Below are 17,782 nucleotides of genomic sequence, written 5' to 3'. Positions count from 1 at the left end.
ATAATAATCATAAAAGATATATATTCATATAAACGTAACAACAAATTACATAAAAAGAGAACTTTAAATAATTTCTTAAAATATTAAATATATATAAAATTAGACAATAAATCACATCTTATATAAATAAATAAAAAATTTAATATTAAAAATCTTTGTAGATGAATGAGGGTAAATTCGAAAATAACACATGCTGATGTGGCTTTCCCCTACATCTCCTTATTTTGAGGGGAGATGATATTTATTGTTCACAGATATATCATGTCTTCCTCTTCCCTGCAAAACCCTGAATCCAACAACTAATATCCTCGGCAGATTCTTCCTGCACCACATCATTTTGGACTGCACCCAATATACACAAAGAAAAGGACAAAAATATCCTTAATGAAATGAAAATTAGGATTTAGGTAAAATGTGCACCCAACTCACCCAGCAGCCTTCCACCCTTCATTTTTCTGTGGTCAGCGCACGAAAGCTTGGAAACTTAAATAAAGAGCAACCCAAACACCTCCATTATTGTTCTTGTCGTGACTATGGCAGCAACGTAACTCGAAAGTAGCATTGAGGCACCGCGATGACAACAAATGAAGCCACCAAAGAAGGATTGAAGCCACTGAAGAAGGAGACGAATTGTAGAAGGTGAGTTTTGAGGTTGCCAGTGCGTTCCGATATTTTTTTATCTTGAAAGTGTAAAAAGAGAAGAATGTCACGACAATAAGCTTTACTGATTTAATTTTATGAATATGAAACATCAAATACTATTCTAGGGTATGCATAATGGAATTTCTTAGTGGTTTGTATTCAGTGAATTGGTACTATTTTCATTTGGCATATAATCTAATCTTAGTAGCTCTGTTTTGCCAATATAATTATATGTAAAATGAAATATGGAACTTGTTCTTCCTCTTTTACACTCAGACCCTTTCTTTCCATTATGTTGAATGTATAGTCGAGTATTCTGTTTCAGAGTGATAGTTATTTTTGTCTTTTCTGCCGTTATCTAATCTTAACAAATCAAACTACCTTTAAACTTGTAAGGGGAAGACATATTCACTATTTAAGGTTAAATAAGTTTGTTTTCTAATGTTTTTGTATGATTTCATATTTTTACTTTAAATCAATAAATAAAACATTTTGCTAGAATGTGATTCTTTTGTTGGGTTCAATTATCAGCAACAACATATCTATGTTGGTGTTAAATGGTTGAACTCTTATTTTGGAAATCTTTTTCACTTGCCAACCATGTTTTGGGGATATCTATGATAAACACATCCAATTAAGTGAAGGGAATTCCAGAAAGAGTGTATCCATTCAATGGAGGAGTTCAAAGAAATTTATACTACTTATACTGTGCAAGGAGTGTCGTATACAAATTCGAACCATTGTCTATCCCTCAAGAGATAGAGGAAAGACCAAGGCCGTACACATCCCAGAGAAGACATCTATTTACGCACCACGTGATAAAGTCAAAACAAAAGGTGTTGTGAAGATGACTCGTCCTACCAAATTCATGAGATCAAATGAGCGATTCCCTTCTAGCAAAATGTTTTATTTATTGATTTAAGATAAAAATATGAAATCATACAAAAACATTAGAAAACTAACTTATCTAACCTTAGATAGTGAATTCGTCTTCTCCTTATAAGTTAAAGGGTAATAAGTGCAGAAAAAAAAAAACAGTTGTGATCCTGAAACATAATACTCAACTATACATTCAACATAATAGAGAGAAAGGGCCAGAGTGTAAAAGAGGAAGAACAAACTCCCAATTTCATTTTGCATGCCAAATGAAAATAGTACCAAACTCACCGAATACAAACCACTAAAAAATTCCATTATGCATATCCTAGAATAGTATTTGATGTTTCAGATACATAAAATTAAATTAGTAAAGCTTATCGTCGTGACATTCTTCTCTTTTTACACTTTCAAGATAAAAAAAATGCGAAACGCATTTGCAACCTCAAAACTCACCTTCTGCGATTCGTCTCCTTCTCCGGTGGCTTCATTTGCTGTCGTCGCGGTGCCTCAATGCTGCTTTCGAGTTCCGTTGCTGCCACAATCACGACAATAACAAGAATGGAGGTGCTTGGGTTGCTCTTTGTTCAAGTTTCCGCGCTGCTTCACAGTGACCACAAAAAAATGAATGGTGCAAGGTGGCTGGGTGGGTTGGATGTACATTTTACCTAAACCCTAATTTTCATTTCATTAAAGATATTTTGGTCTTTTTTTGTGTATATATTGGGTGCAGTCCAGAATGATCTGACGCACAGGAAGAATCTACCAGTATCCTCTTACTTTTTTCCTTGTTAACAGTACATTCATAAAAGCAAACAAAGCTCAAATATTTATAAAAAAAACAAAAATGCCACATTAGCGGTGACAACAAACAAAACCATATTGACTCACTTTAATTAAAATAAAAACGAATTGAGAATTTTAAAATATTTTAATTGGAAAAATCAAACAAATATTGAGGCCAAACAATCTATTTATCATTTTTTTTAATTTTAAAATTGGATAGAGGGTGATGTATATATATGGCCGTAGCGGGCTCCAACTTTTCAAAACCAACGGTGTCGTCTCTCTTCTTCTTTCCCTCCTCCTTTCTCAGGTACCCTTCTCTTACATTTTTGTTTGCTTCATTTAACTTTATAATCAGTAAACCCAATTCCAAATATTGATAACTTTTCATTACTCCGTTTTTCACTTTCGATTGCATCATCGCGTTCGTTGCTTTTCATTTCTGGCTTTAGGTCTTCGGCTTTCCTTGTCTAAATTTTGAATTTGATTTCTTTAATGATTCGGAATTTGGATTTTTGTTCCTTGAGTTAGTGTACTTTATTCATACTTGGAATTTGAAATCATGCAAGTAAACCTAGAAACCTCATGGTGTTGCCTATGGGAAAGAAAGTATTAGCAGTGGTAGAGGTATTATTTTCCTTGAGAGTGATGTATTATTTTTACTAAAATCTTTTTTTTTTCACCACATTAAATTATTTAATAAGAGTAATATGATTTTTTTTTTAACTCAGAAGAGTCAATTTTCTATCTCCTCCATTGGAATGTTTTTGTGGGAAATTTGACTAAAAGTCATTCTCAGGAAATATGGTTTCCTGGGAATGTTATTTTTTTAAAGGTGAGCATGCTTATTCAACCTCATATTCCTGAGACACTAATCACTTTACTTTTACTAAACGCCCTCTCAAATTCCTGTTACTCAAGCTGGGTGAAAAATGTTCTTTCGTACTTGATTTCCCAGTCAATTTTGAAGGTAAATATCTAATTTGGTTCGCTTTTCTATCAATACATCTGTGTTCAAGAGATATTTTATGATAAGTCAACTTATATTGTGTAGTTTCGTTTCGGTACATTGTTATGGCTTTGTGTTGTGACTAGCCAATTTATAAAGAGACATTTTTGCAGGTTTTGGCCTTAACCTATATGGCCTAGGGTTAGGGTTGGGCTTGGGCTGGATTGAGTTGAGTTGGTCGTTTCAACAGTATTTTTTTTTTCAAATTCTTGTTTTGTTCTCATTTCGACAAAGAACTCCTGCAATTATTTGAATTTGAAATTTGTATCTAGGTCAATCTGTAACCATTAGTGCAATCTTCCTACGTCATGCAAATATCTGCTACTTCTACTAATATCTTATCCCTAGTTCATTTGAAAAAAAAATCAAATTTGATGTTGGTGACATCGATCTAACTAGTCAGTGCTTGCTTGAGTCAAAGGACTTTCACACCCTATTAAAATAAAAAGAATTTTCATGACTCATTCCTTTTAGATTCTTTTTAGATTCCTTTTGCTCATCCTTTACTCCTTATGTTCGATATTGCATTGTTCACTCTCATGATGTTCATACTTCGTAAACTTTATTTTTTAAGTTTGTGTTGCAGAGTCCAGTAACAGTTTTTGCTATCTACAAAGGGTGAATCGGGATAATGGCTAAATTTGTTGCTCCTGGCCACTTGATGATCAAAGATGAAAACTTGGATCTTCATTCCAAAAGTAAGCCTTTTATGTTTGTAACACCAATTCCCAACAACTAGAGTGGATTCTATGGAATGTCATTATTACTTGATTACTGGTGAAAAAGGTTTCAACGAATCAACCAGTTTAGAATTTGTCTTTGCATTCTGTAACATTATTGGTGAAACATTTATTATATACTACACTCTTCTCTTACTATATTGGTTTTATTTATCCTTTGTTTGCTTGGGTAGAGATTGTCAAGTCGAAGAATTCTAAGACAGATGGAAAGAAAGGTGGTTCAGGGATTGCAATTCGAAAAGCTTTAAATGATATAACAAACAAAGCATCATTTCATCCTGAAACCTCAATTAAAAAACAGAATTTACCCAAGGAAGACATTAATGTAAAGGAGGAAGTGTTTTTGCATGATCACAAGAAGTGCATTGAGGCCCAAAACGCTGCAATGAGAAATTTCGATCTTGAGACAGTTCTTCCAAAAGATGGTAATCCTTCCTACCTTGATTTTACTTCAGCATTCAATGTGTGAATGTATGTTGTGGTTTGCAATTCATTTTTATTTTTTTTACTTACAGTTACCTTCTAATTTATATCAACTAAATCAATGTCTTAGGTTTTAACTTTACAGTTACAAGTAAGCTGTTGTCTTGAGTTTTCGGATGGGATTGTATGTGCGGTATATTGGCATGTGAGTACGTTCTCAAGTGGAGTAAATAATTTCTAGCTCTCTTGTATTAGAGAATACCAGAGTAGTTGAATGACCACGCACTAAATAGCAGAACTTCTCAGATCTGCCATTCCTTCGGCTATTGTGACCACTACCATTATTGTAGTTGCGGCATGTTTTGCATCCTCTTCTCATCATTTTTATGTATTTTATTTGCATAACAACGTAATTTTTTATACATAATATTTCAACCATTATCTGATCTCCACGGTATGTCTACTATCTAATGTATGATATAGCAAATTATTGGCTTTTTTTCCATTTTCTGCAATTTTCAATCGATAACATGATGGGAAATTTACAATGAAGATAGGGTTGACACGAGGAACTTTTGACAAAATATTTCTTGTAAATTGAGCTCACTTAAGATATATCCGAATAGATTCCTACTCAAACTTTTGGTGAATTAAATTTGGATGCCCCTCCCTGTCTATCATGTTGATGGTTATTATTATCAGATTATGTTGATAAAATTCCTAACCGCATTTTCTGTCTGCAGATTCCATATCTATTCTAGAGCAGATAAAGGTATTACTATCTTTCTTACACCCATTTTACTTTTAGGTTTGTTTTGGTTACATTAGCTGAAATGATACTTTGAGAACTACTTCACTGAACACACACAGCAGTTAGTAATCTATCACTAGAAGTTTATTTAAATTTACGCATTTGTTTGATTACAGTTTTCTGTTTCCTTTCCCTTTTCTAACATTTTCGTGATCTTCTGTTTTTCTATTTGGCTTTAGGTTCCAGAATCCCCTCGATGCCCGGAACCAGTAGAACTGCCAATGTCCATTTTTTCTGATTGGTTGGACTATTCAATGCAGTGGAGCTCTCCTCCATCATCTCCATTACCTCGGGACTCTCCACCCTCACCCCTTGCATGGCAAAATAAAGCATTTGAATTTGTTCTGAAGGAAGAAACTGATGTCAAAGTATGACCTAATATTTCTTCTGCCATGCCATGTAATAGAACAAACGGAACCCACCGTTTAAACCTCATTTTTTGGATTCTTTCTCTCAACATTTTGGCAGAAAAGTTTAAGAAGTTTTGTTCCACAAGTGAGAAAAAAGCAAGGAAGGGTCAACCTTAGCACTACCATCTCCAATTACATAAAGATAGCTGACATAGTCTTAGTCTAAATCCTATACTAGTTACGTGATTTTGGTGCTCAATAGAAAAAAAGAATGCTATGACCGATCAAAATTAAATAAGAAACATAAACTAATGCTTTTTTGTATTTATTATTTGACTTAAGAATCAAACCATTTATATCTAAACACAACCAAATATGAAATAATTGTTTCCTGCTTGTTTGTACTCTTGACAGTGAGGAGGAAGTTGCACTGAAGTTTCCTTCATTTAATTACTCTTGTCGGGGATAGGAAGATGAGCAGAAGTTTCCTTCATTAATGACACCTCCAACAATTAGATAAATCGGGAAAGATTAAGGGTTTTTATTTTGTTTTTTAGTTAAAAGTTTTTCTGGAAACAGTATTGAATTATGTCCTTCCAGTAAAAGGTGGTGCAATAACTATCTTACTTCCGTTTTCATTATTATAAGCAAAATAGGTACCTTAACATATAGTGAGAAAATTAGCTGCATCAAATTTTAATAAATCTTGTAGTATTATTCCAAAAATGTTCATGATGCAACGAAAAATCACATTAATAAAAATCAAAATATTTAAGAAAAAATTTAGAAGAGAACGATAGTTAAACTTGTTTATATTTAATACTTAATACTATATATTTTTAAAAATTTCTGAATTAAATAACTTTTTTTAAAATACAATAATCTAGTCTAATGTATCAAGTATCTTTTTTATATTTTACAAATTATGTGACACATCACCAACATAGAATGGCATGTCAACAATACATTTGCTATATTTTCACCCTTTTAATCATGTTTTTTATTCGATGAAAGTGACGAAATTATTTCGCTTTTAAAAAGTTAAACCTTATTAAGATTTTTAAAAATAATAGGATAATGTTGAAATTAACTTTAAAATAATGGAATGAAATAGATGATCAAATCAAAGAAAAAAATATTTTTTTTTGCTCTTAAATAAGAACCGAGGGAATAATTAATAATATAATAAAACGAAAGCTAAAACATGATTAATTCAGAAGAAAATGAAAATATTTTTTCTAGATACTTTTAGGTTTTGCATTTCAAAATACTTGCCTCTATAAAAGCAATATTCGAAACTTTAAATAGACTTTACATGATAAATTTATTGTTAATTGTTTAAAAAAATTGTAACAAAATTATGAAATTATTTTTAATTTTTTTTGGAAAATTAAAGTATGTTTTTTTATCTTTGAAATATAGTTATGTTTTACTTTTGATCTACAAAATATTTGTGCATTTTGGTTTTTATAACTTTCATATTTTGATTTTTATTATTTTATCTGTCCTTATAAAATATCTATTTTGTTTTTGTTCTAAAAATTCGTAAAACTTTGCTTTTAGACCTGTCAATTATTTTTTTGGAGAACTAATTCTAAATAAACATAACGTTACAAAAAATAAAATAAAAAATGTCTTGAATGTTTTATAGACTAAAAAAACAGATTAAAACCATAAAAATTAGTTTTACAAAGAAGACAAGTAAAACAAAGTTTTTTAGTGACAAAAAAATAAAATACAACAATACTTTAATAACAATAAATATGTAGAAAAAGAGTGAAAAGATGGTAAAACCCACCGTAAGAATCGTGCAAGAGCAATTTATGATCAATTTTAGCAAAGTATTCACAAATGTTGACTTAGATAACTCCAATTTTAGCAAAGTGTCCTGTTTAGCCAAAATAAAAGTCGAATTATTGTACTACTATATTTCTCCCAAAATTGATACAATCTGGTGGCTTTAGAACTAAAAATACTGAGTCACTCTTAGCTGTAAATCCAAAAACCTACACTCAATCCTCACATGACTAGCTTTCATTCTTGTCATTCTTTATCTTGTTGAATGAGTGAAGTCTTCAACAACGATTAGACTGAACATCAAATTATGGATACATTATCTAAAGAGTGATTCAACGTAATTACATTGCAGGACTGCATTATCAGGGAGGTATGGACAGATACGAAAACATAAAAAAAAAACGGAGTAAACTATAACAATGACAATATTTATTTTTTCAATCTCTCTCATGAACTCATCTCATCTACCACTTACATATCATCTCCACCGCTTTCTACACATTATTGTTCACACGTTTTTTTTCATAAAAGCAGTAAGATGCAGCAAATTCCCAGTACGATATATGTTTGCCTCTTACATATCAGATCATGTGTTTGATAGAAAGTATTCTGTCACTTTTTTCTAGATACAGCTGCTGCAATTCCACCTGCTATAAGTCCTACAGCAGTTGCAGCAATGCCTAAGCCAATTACACCATCTACAGTGGAAAAAACAACAGTGTCATTGTTTTATCAGAGTCAAGATCAACCCGCTTTCCTCCTGCATTGAGAGAAAAATGCAGCACAAAAAATATTAAGTAGATCAAGAACGATTGGTGGTAACCTTTTGTGATCTTATCCTCGATTGCCTTCTTGAGTGCCACTGCCTGCCTCCAGTCGGGTGCAATCTAAGGAAAAACAGAAAACATCATCACGATGTCACATTAAACTATATAGATGTTGGCATGCTGCATTAGTCACATATATAAAAAATTGATGATATGCTTTGTCCTTGCTTGGAATTTGTAGTTGGCTTTGGAGGGGGATATTACAAAACACCCAAAACTTATGGAGATATTGAATTTAACCTGTTTCTCTGTATCAATGAAACAGGGCTCAAAGACCTAAGCAAATGAAAAGGGAGATAAGAAGTAAACATGCACACGACTGTTGTGATAAGCCACGAACTGGCATCAATTCACGGGGGATTGACTCAATTTTAAATTATGTTGAGAAATCAGGTAAGGAAAGCTCTAACAGACATAAAACCCACTAAACTCGTTTCATTCCTTTCTGTCAGTCAATGCATTGTTACAGTAAAATATGTAGAGAATACAGAGAATCCATTCACAGAAGTCACATTCTTTTCCAATACATGATGTTACATTGTAGAATGCAAGATATAAGTGCCAATATTTACACATCGAAAATCAACTAAAAAATATTAGAAAACATAGTTAGGTGTTATTTATGCTAGGGACACAAGCCAAGTACAACCTCCTTCAGGTGTAAAACAACACACAACCTCTCTCCCACACTGATCAAGGGAAATCAATAGCAGAAAACGCAGGGCAGTGATGTTTGTTCCCCACACAAAAAAAAAGGTTAAATCATTATGCTGTATAATTAGGATTTGACTCCTCTAAAATGTGCAAAGATAGAGTAATATAAGTTGCTAAAGAAAAACATCGGTCAATATTTCAAGCTCATGCAAAAGAAATCACAGAGGAGATGAAAATGTCAAATATTGAGACCCCTTATTTTCTCAATACTTGCTTTAGAGAAGCCAAATCCGAAATAACAAACAGACAAACATAGATAGATGGATGAACACATACCGTGAGGCACCTGTCGACAAGATCCCTACTCCTTGAATAGTCAGCATTTCTAAAGTATCCAACAGCCAGAAGATAAAGCTTCTCCCTTTGCTGCAGTGGGTCCTTTGTAGAAGGCAAAGATGCTGCCGTTTCCATGTGCATACATACATACATACATACATACATACATACATACAAGTCATTTTACTATCCATCAACCCAGAACATACGTACATCCATAGATTTATAATTTCATTGCAAAATGAAAGAGTAAAAGAGAGAGAGACCTTCAAGCATGGCTATCCCACGGTGCACATCTTGGGGATGTTTAGAGTGCACAAGAGCCCATGATAAACGCAACAGACAATCTTGCATATACTCATCAGAAGATACTTTCTCTGCCTCCAGCACCTCCTTTTCACACCCCTGCAAGTGCAATCTCAAACACTTAGAAAACACTATATGTGTGTGTGTGATTGGTGACAAATTGATTGAACTGAGGAATTCTGAGATTGGGAATTGAAACCCTAGGAGAGAAGAAGATATGAATACTCAAAATACATACAGCGACGATATCAGAGTCACAATAGGGAAGATGGTCTTTGCCGGAGAAGAACTGACCCACCGAATCCATTATCATCCCTAGCTTCGCTTCAATCTTCGCCATTGAATTCAACACCCACCGAGTTCAATCGAATTCAACTCAGTATTTGACTTCAAAAACTCGCTCCCTCTTCAGATAAACTCAGAACATTTGGATATCACGCGAACACCGCCTCCTTTCTAGTACTACGTTCCTCTCATAAATATATTATAATATAATAACAATTATAATAATAATTATTATTATAGTTGTTATTTTTTTTCCTTTTTAATTAATTAAACCAATTGTTGTACATGCTACAATAATGTATTTTTATTGTCGCGTTTTGAAAACTTAAGAATTAAGTCTGCATAATATTATAGACATGTCTGGTGGGGTCACAAAACTACCCTCTTGCTAAAATTTTCAACACATTTTTTTTATTTGCCAATTTGTCATTACTTCATCTAATAATATTATTATTATTGATCTAGATTTTTCTTTTACATAGTAGAAATGCAAAAACGTGTTTCTAAAGATTGCTCTCAAGACAAGGACTAAAGAGTCTGCTTGGGAAATTGCAAGGTACCTTGTTAACAGTACAACACACTTTTTTAGGTCACCTTCACTTCTTGGCTTCTTCCAACAACTTTAACCTTAACACAAATCTTGGCAACACATTTTCCTCCAAGTTCTTTCATTCATTGAAAATTTGGAAATGACCAAAAACTTGAGTGTGTTGTTGTTACCACTCCACATATGCAAGTAAGGTTGAGAGCTTACAAAAACATATTGTATTTGACCATTTAAGAATGATATCATATTTCATGTTCATAACAAACTATAATTCTGAAGGAAATTGCTTAGCTTCCTCTACATTTTCATTACTTACAAACAACAAATAATCCTGAGTGCTGAGCCAAATTGTCGTGGAAAATAAATAATTAAAAAAAAAACAAAAAATCACCATGCATATGGTTCCACAAAGACAAAAATAATTATCTCTATCCCCACTCACTTTCTTGGTTCGTGTAAAAGAGTGCCTCACACAAACTACTGACATGAATCTAATGACTAGTTGTGGCAGATTAGTGAAAAACTGAACAAACCAACCATTCATGACATAAGAACTGTGGACGATCTGTACATTATGTACTCTGCAAGGCTTCACAAAACTAAAATCTATGAGGATAAAAGAATGGCTTCACAAATCCCCCATCATTCTATGGTTTCATAGGTACCTGCAGCTGCCTGATATAGTATAAACCGATGTGCTTCTCATTCAGATTCTCCAGGGAACATACCCTTCCCCCTACAGCTAAATGAATTAAGATCTTTAACCATCTAATAGGATTCTTGCCTTCTTGAGCATACACTACTGTCAGGAGATCCACTTTCCTCATCTTGCTTAGCTAAAAAGTCCCCATTTCCAGTATAAAGCCGGGTGGAGAGCGTAGGAGAGGAAGGGCCAGTGCCTGCAATTGTTTCAACACAAATGCAAATGTGAAAGATTATCAATTTATCTGGCTAGTCAGTGGCAGCAGAATTCAGCTGTATGATCAAATTTACCACATACCTCTGAAAGAATGGCCTCTCTCAAAGTCCTTGGTTGCATGTAACATAACTGTTCCAGAGAGCACAACGACGAAGCCACAAATTTCTGATACTATAGTTCCACCACTTTGGCCATCCCAATCCTGTAAGCATTACTTTTAAATGTAAATAGGTTCTTGTACAGTTCATAAACACCAGAAACATCTTAAACTGCATTCTGCATTAAATCCCAAAACTAGGTGATTATACCTTAAACATTATTACACTGGCTAGTATTGTAAGTGTTGTGAACATGACGTAGTATATAGGAGATACTATTGCTGTGTTGAAGGTGTCAAGAGCCTGGAACATTACAATCATGTTAGTGATGAATAGTTGATTCATATTTTCAAATATAAGAACTTCACATACAATGCATAGAGCAAATCTGAATTATATGTAATTGCTTTCTTTTTCAATTGAATTTAACTTGGACATCATTTTGAAATAAATTTAACGAAGAAATAGTAATAGAAAACGTAAAAAATATAATTGATCAGTCACTGGAAGGAGTTCTCAATACCAGTAATTTAGCAATGTGAATGCTGGCATTTTCAACAATTTAATATTTCTTTCATTTCTAACTTCTAAAAGATCGTATCATTACATCAAGGAACAGCACAGTCAAACGGATTAAGAAGCTAACAAAAGTAAAGATACACAAAAGTAGCCGCCATAAATGTTCTCGTGTATGCTATTAATATGCCAATCTCTGTTGTATAATAAATCATAAAATACACAACACAAAAACCTCAGAACTCAGAAGAGATCACATGACATGATAAAATAGAAGTAAAATCACGTTGCATGGTGTCTGGAGGATTTGTAAGCAATGATAGAGGACTCTTTCTGATAAGATTATCACTAAGCAATGATAGGGTACCAAATACTAAACCTTTAATTCTTACATGGTGAAAAACCATTTACTTCTGTTGTTTCTTGATTTCACTTTTGTTTTATTATCTAATCTCTTAGTTCTGAGGTTTGTTCAATGTTGAATTTTCGTTCCATAGGAATTTGCATGTTGTAATATTGTATTTTGAATTGAGGTTTTAACATGAAACTAGTAAAATAATAGGAGGAATTATTGATAACCTTATCAGAAAGAGTCCTCCCCTACGGAATGCAATTCCCCTCTTACTGTTAAGATTATCTAAAGAAATCTTGAAAAGATGCACGGAAAAAATTCTAGATCTTTTAAAAAGTAGCATGACAGAATTTCAGTTCCTAAGATTTTTCATTGTTTTATATTCATTTGTCTTCAATTGTGTACAAAGTTGTAGCATACCAATTCAAAGAGGTCTGGCAACAAGACCACCTTAATTTCCTGAAAACACCAAATACTATAAAGGGGTAAAATAGAATTCTCAAATATGAGCACACCAAACCAGAAACCTCAAATCTGAGCTTCTTTGTTTTGCTTGATTCCTAATTTAGCTGTATTATAATATGCCTAAAGTCCTATAAAGCAATTTATTTTCCTGACCTTTTCTAAAATCTGAAACCTCGTGTGTATAGGAATTGATGCCTAAAACGGCAGAAAATTCCATTAGGACATTTACATGAATCAATCAACGGCTATAGGCTCTATTAAAAACTAAGTTTTTCAGTACTATCTTTTAGAAGAATAATTTTTTTATTGGTTTTTAGTACACTTCTCTTAAGTATTTTTACGACCTTAGACCACCTTCATGATACCATTTTCACTTTGGATCTTCGATTAGTCTCATGACACAAGAGCAAACCAACATTATCCTTAATCGCAAGACACCAAGAAAACTATACTACTACATGTGAAACCAATAAAATGATTTATAGGTCAATGATTTGTCCATAGACATGAATCAATATTTACAATGGTTTATTGTGCTGCCTTTTGATTCATTCAGCCAACTTGTAGTTCTCACTCCAACAATCCAACTTTCTTTCAAAAACACTAGGTATAAACTAATATTGATACTCAATTACTGCTATATCAGATATATAAACCTAACCTAAGAATGAAAAAGAAAACTAGGGTAATGGCTGGAACTACCTCCTTACAAGATGAACAATAGAAAACAAGCAAATAGCAGAAATTAGTGAACCCCTTTCCTGAGGAAGAACCAGCTTATTCACCCAGACTAGCCAATATTGATACTGATACTGATTTTTCATTCCCCCGAATCAATTACAACACCTGTCATATAATCCTTCTCACTCTCCTCCCTCTATCCTCTTGCCATTTGAAATTTTCTGTTATTCTCTCTCTCTCTCCTTCAACCACATCCCCATGTTTCACTCCTCCCCTCTTCTGCTTCCTGTGCAACATGTTTATTTCTTCTTCCATAATCTCTCGGACCCTTGTTCATGAGCCTAATTTCACATCCTTGCCACTACCATAAACCCTATGTCCTTCATATATACAAAGAACAGACAACTTTGCGGCATTTTTCATTTCTGTAATAAGGAACAAAATACATACCAATAATGGAAAATATTTGGTAAAACATTTCCCTAAAAAGCTATTTCATATCTCTTTATTTAATGTAATCAAATCATTTCTCTCACACTCCCTCTGAATATATGTCATATGAGACAAGCTTGTTATTAATGTCATCAACACAAGAGTCCTTGAAAGACTTGTAAGCATTTAAGCATGTCGGTCAGTTGATTGCTGAAGCTAACAACGTAAATAATGACAAAGATAGCATATATTTCCCAGACATGCCTTTCTCTTTAAATCTTCAATATTCTTCGTCCTTTTAAATAATACGTTTAACACTCCACTCAAGTTGAAACATGTGTATGATATAAGTCAAGCTTATTAAAAATGACCAGAGGTCATAGAAACTGTCGGATAGTAAAACTGCTTGAGAACATGGTGGCTGCTGGAAAGTAAAATGCTCATTGCTCACAGAACACAACGGTTTTCGGAAAACAAAAGTGCTCAGGGAACACAACATCTTCCGGAAAGCACAAAAATGCTCAAAGAATGCAGTCACTGCTGGCAAGCAAAAATGCTCAGAAGACACAATGACTGTTAGAGAGCATAAAGAAATAGAAAGCTCGCAGAAAAATGTTGGGGGCCAGATGAAAAAAACTCGATGGAGAAAAGAAATTCAGTAGTGCCGATGAACAATAATATTGACAATGAATAGTGATGGTGGCGGAGAACAGTTTATCCAGTGGTAACAAAATCAAGAAAAATAAAACAAAATCTGGAAAACGTACACAATTTGTACAAAATTTACTCCTATAACAGGGAAAGGACGAATTTGACTTCTCTTCTTCTTAGCCTATGATACCATGTTGAAACTAAATATTTTCTGAACATGCCTCTGTGTTTCTCAAAGTAAAAATCAATCTTTAATATGTTTCGTATTTTCAAATAATATATGTAACACTTAATAAGTCTTTCTTTTACCCACCCCCTCCGTGGAATATATGGATCAAGATATCATAGATGCAACACAAAAATAGAGAAGAGATAATTTTTCCTTAGATATTAACAGATTACAAGGAGAATGTATTATATTTAAACTTAAGAATTTGTCAAAGCTTGGAACTACCACCAACAGGTCCTTGATGAAAATGTGTGAATGACAAGGCCAGCATGACAATATTGATACATTAAGTAACAAACCTTATTAAGATAATTCATTTGCATGATGACACATATAGCCACAACTAACATGAAAAACCATGTCTCTGGGTAGATTAACTGATTTTTCCCTTCAAAAGTTAACTTCAAAGAAGTTCCGAGGGCCTTAACACTCATCACCTGTAAAATTATAGCAATTTAGATCAGCCTCCGTATTATTGTATACAACGCAAATATTTTTCAGTAAATATCTTCAACCGCGGTTATAGAAATGATTATGCAAGTAAAAAATATATAAAAATCATATGGAAGCTAAAAGTCTATCTATGAAATTCATTATTAGAACACTGTAATGAATAGTAAAGACACTTTCAACATGAGATCATGTTCCTCGGATTGTATACTATGAAGTGTAGATCAATCATCAAACATAAGACTTAGCAGGAGAGATAACATTTAATTTACTTACAGAGAGGGAACCCATCAATGAACAAATGCCAGTAAAAACTAGCACATTTGTATGCCCACATCTTGGTGCAAAATGGAAGACCAGAATGAAAACCAATACTATTACTGAGCCCACATACGCCAGAAAAGCTGCAAGCACGAAGAATATCTACGTAATCAAGGAACTACAACGAATATCTATGCATTATTATGAAAAGAAAGTGCATTCTAACCTGGTTGAGTAGCCATATTCCATATTTCCAGAACAGACTTAATGGGTTGTTCCTTAGGAGCATGAATAACAATAATGATACTACCAGCAATGCACATTACACAGCCCAATATCCCAAGATTGTGTAGCTTCTCTTTCAGAATAAAGTCAGCCAACACAGCACTATAGAATACCATGAAAAGATCATTGAAGAAGCAACCATGTTGCAATGTTAGAGGCTAATATCGCCTTAACTCCCAATTGAGCAAGAAAACAAAAGGGAATACCTCACAATAATACTTAATGCGCCAAGAGGGGTAACTAGAACTGCTGGGGCAAACGCATATGCAACAAAGTTTGCCACCTCTCCTACAATCACTGTACAATAAACCATACAGAAACAGATTCTGCAAGAAATCAGATAAATAAAAAATGACCATGACAAAGAAAAAATTTGCATCAAGCTAATAATAAAGCATCTGAAGATCAAATTCAGGTTCCACTATACAATGCAAAATGGAATTAGTTCATCCTTCTAAAAGTTTATTAAAAATAAAATCCAATTAATTCCGTACAATGAATGGATAAAATCAAAACCCAATAAGGTACGAGAAAATCTAGACTCCATAATCTGATGGCAATTAATCTGATATAGAAAAAATGACCATGGTAAACTAAAATTTGCATGTCCTAATCAATTTCCAACATTACTACAACTGATATGGCTAATAATAAAGCATCTAAAACATGAAATCCAGATTCCACCTTACAGTGTAAAACGAATTAGTTCATCCTAACTTACCAGATTCAAAAAATTTATTGAAAATAAAATCCAATTAACTCCATACTATTAATTGATAAAATCAAAACCAATTATTAATACAAGACAAAACCCATTAAGGTACACGAAAATCTAGATTCTAGCATCCCCCCGCTAATAATAAACAGAGATTTGACAAAAGTAAATGCATTTAAACAAAATTAAAACAACACTGAAAGCTTACTTGTGATCATTCCCACCCACCAGAGTGGCTCCAAGAGATAATAATACCCACCAACACCTACAAAATGACAAAGAAAACAAAATCATGCATAACCAAATACAAGCTTCCAAATAGAAATTATAATTCTCATAGAAAAAATGAGAAATTCCTTCACCAGCCCTGACACCGGAAGCTGCTGCAGCTCTTCTGAGACCTTGCTTCTTAATGATGAAACTTGCCCCAATGAACCCACTTGACACCAAAGCCAGTATGAGGCCTTTCAAATTCTCCTTGGACAGACCCATCACGAAAAATCGTTTCTTTCTTCAGATTTTGGATCTCTTCTTCGTCTTCGTCTTCTCTTCATGGATGAGACACGAGAAAAACACGGCTGCTCAGGTCGTCATCATTACCTGTTTCATGATTGTGGCATGGAAAGCAGGAAAAGATAGAGTGTGAACCACCACAACCTTATTATCCTACACCACCTTTGAGGACCCCACTTGTTATTTTTAACCCTTTTCTCTATTTACGCATTTATTGCGGACAATGATGCTTACAAACTCTCACTTTCAATTCTCCGTCAATTCAAGTCTTTTAACCATATTACCTATTTCCAAAATTTTATTTAAAATAGATGTTAATATAATAATAATTAAGGTAGTAAAAGGCATTCATTTTTAATCTTTAATCTTTAATTTAAATACTCATTTTTAATGTTTTCAACAAACATTAATTGACATTTATCATTTAGTTTTGTACGGGATTTTTCATTAGTTAACTTGTGAAAGTGATGAAATTGTTTTAGTAATAATGGTTTGTGTAGGCTTAGGTATTTTCAGTTAAATAAAAGTTAACTCCAATAATTAATAGTAGTGAAAATGGTTGAAAAACAAGTGGGGCCTTACAACCTGGTACAAGTTTGTTTGTGGTTGTGTTGACATCATCAAAATAAAACTCCCTAATATTATCCTTTAAAAAATGAATGTTGTGGCATTTATTTATAGAAAGAAGAGTTAAAAAATAAAAATAGTAGGCGGCAATAGGTGGGCACATGAAGCTCCGGTGTGGAGTGGTGCATGGAATTGAAAGGAGGGTACACGTGTTGCGTTCTGAGCTGGTCAATAGAGAAGGTTGATTATATGAATGAAT

The 17,782-nt window shown here is 33.3% G+C and overlaps 3 protein-coding genes across 6 annotated transcripts; 1 reads left to right on the top strand and 2 right to left on the bottom strand.

Annotated features, from left to right (window-relative positions):
• The first annotated feature begins 2,533 nt into the window (after window positions 1-2,533).
• On the top strand, window positions 2,534-5,819 carry LOC137826972 (protein PATRONUS 2-like). Of its 3 annotated transcripts, none has more exons than XM_068633140.1 (5): window positions 2,534-2,614; window positions 3,900-4,011; window positions 4,227-4,478; window positions 5,220-5,248; window positions 5,467-5,819. In XM_068633140.1, the coding sequence occupies exons 2-5, from the start codon at window positions 3,945-3,947 to the stop codon at window positions 5,659-5,661; spliced, it is 543 nt and encodes a 180-aa protein (XP_068489241.1). In that variant the 5' UTR covers window positions 2,534-2,614; window positions 3,900-3,944; the 3' UTR covers window positions 5,662-5,819. The 3 variants fall into 3 exon arrangements, with proteins under 3 accessions (XP_068489241.1, XP_068489242.1, XP_068489243.1); XM_068633141.1 differs by having other exon boundaries at window positions 2,557-2,614; window positions 3,888-4,011; XM_068633142.1 differs by lacking the exon at window positions 2,534-2,614 and adding an exon at window positions 3,169-3,274.
• A 1,903-nt stretch (window positions 5,820-7,722) lies between these two features.
• LOC137826149 (mitochondrial fission 1 protein A-like) lies at window positions 7,723-10,244 on the bottom strand. The gene is made up of 5 exons (XM_068632017.1): window positions 9,796-10,244; window positions 9,518-9,656; window positions 9,252-9,373; window positions 8,258-8,321; window positions 7,723-8,132 (listed from the first exon to the last, which is right to left on the bottom strand). The coding sequence occupies exons 1-5, from the start codon at window positions 9,895-9,897 to the stop codon at window positions 8,047-8,049; spliced, it is 513 nt and encodes a 170-aa protein (XP_068488118.1). The 5' UTR covers window positions 9,898-10,244; the 3' UTR covers window positions 7,723-8,046.
• Window positions 10,245-10,584: 340 nt separating this feature from the next.
• Window positions 10,585-17,196, bottom strand: LOC137826148 (probable magnesium transporter NIPA6). Of its 2 annotated transcripts, none has more exons than XM_068632015.1 (9): window positions 16,806-17,196; window positions 16,652-16,708; window positions 15,935-16,025; window positions 15,670-15,830; window positions 15,459-15,586; window positions 15,032-15,169; window positions 11,617-11,709; window positions 11,390-11,510; window positions 10,585-11,288 (listed from the first exon to the last, which is right to left on the bottom strand). In XM_068632015.1, the coding sequence occupies exons 1-9, from the start codon at window positions 16,933-16,935 to the stop codon at window positions 11,158-11,160; spliced, it is 1,050 nt and encodes a 349-aa protein (XP_068488116.1). In that variant the 5' UTR covers window positions 16,936-17,196; the 3' UTR covers window positions 10,585-11,157. The 2 variants fall into 2 exon arrangements, with proteins under 2 accessions (XP_068488116.1, XP_068488117.1); XM_068632016.1 differs by having other exon boundaries at window positions 15,935-16,054; window positions 16,806-17,023.
• Window positions 17,197-17,782: the final 586 nt, after the last annotated feature.

Source organism: Phaseolus vulgaris, chromosome 8 (genome assembly GCF_000499845.2).
Source record: "Phaseolus vulgaris cultivar G19833 chromosome 8, P. vulgaris v2.0, whole genome shotgun sequence".
Taxonomy (NCBI): domain Eukaryota; kingdom Viridiplantae; phylum Streptophyta; class Magnoliopsida; order Fabales; family Fabaceae; genus Phaseolus; species Phaseolus vulgaris.
Note: the sequence above shows the minus strand (reverse complement) of the source record. Positions and strands in the feature narration are given on the sequence as shown.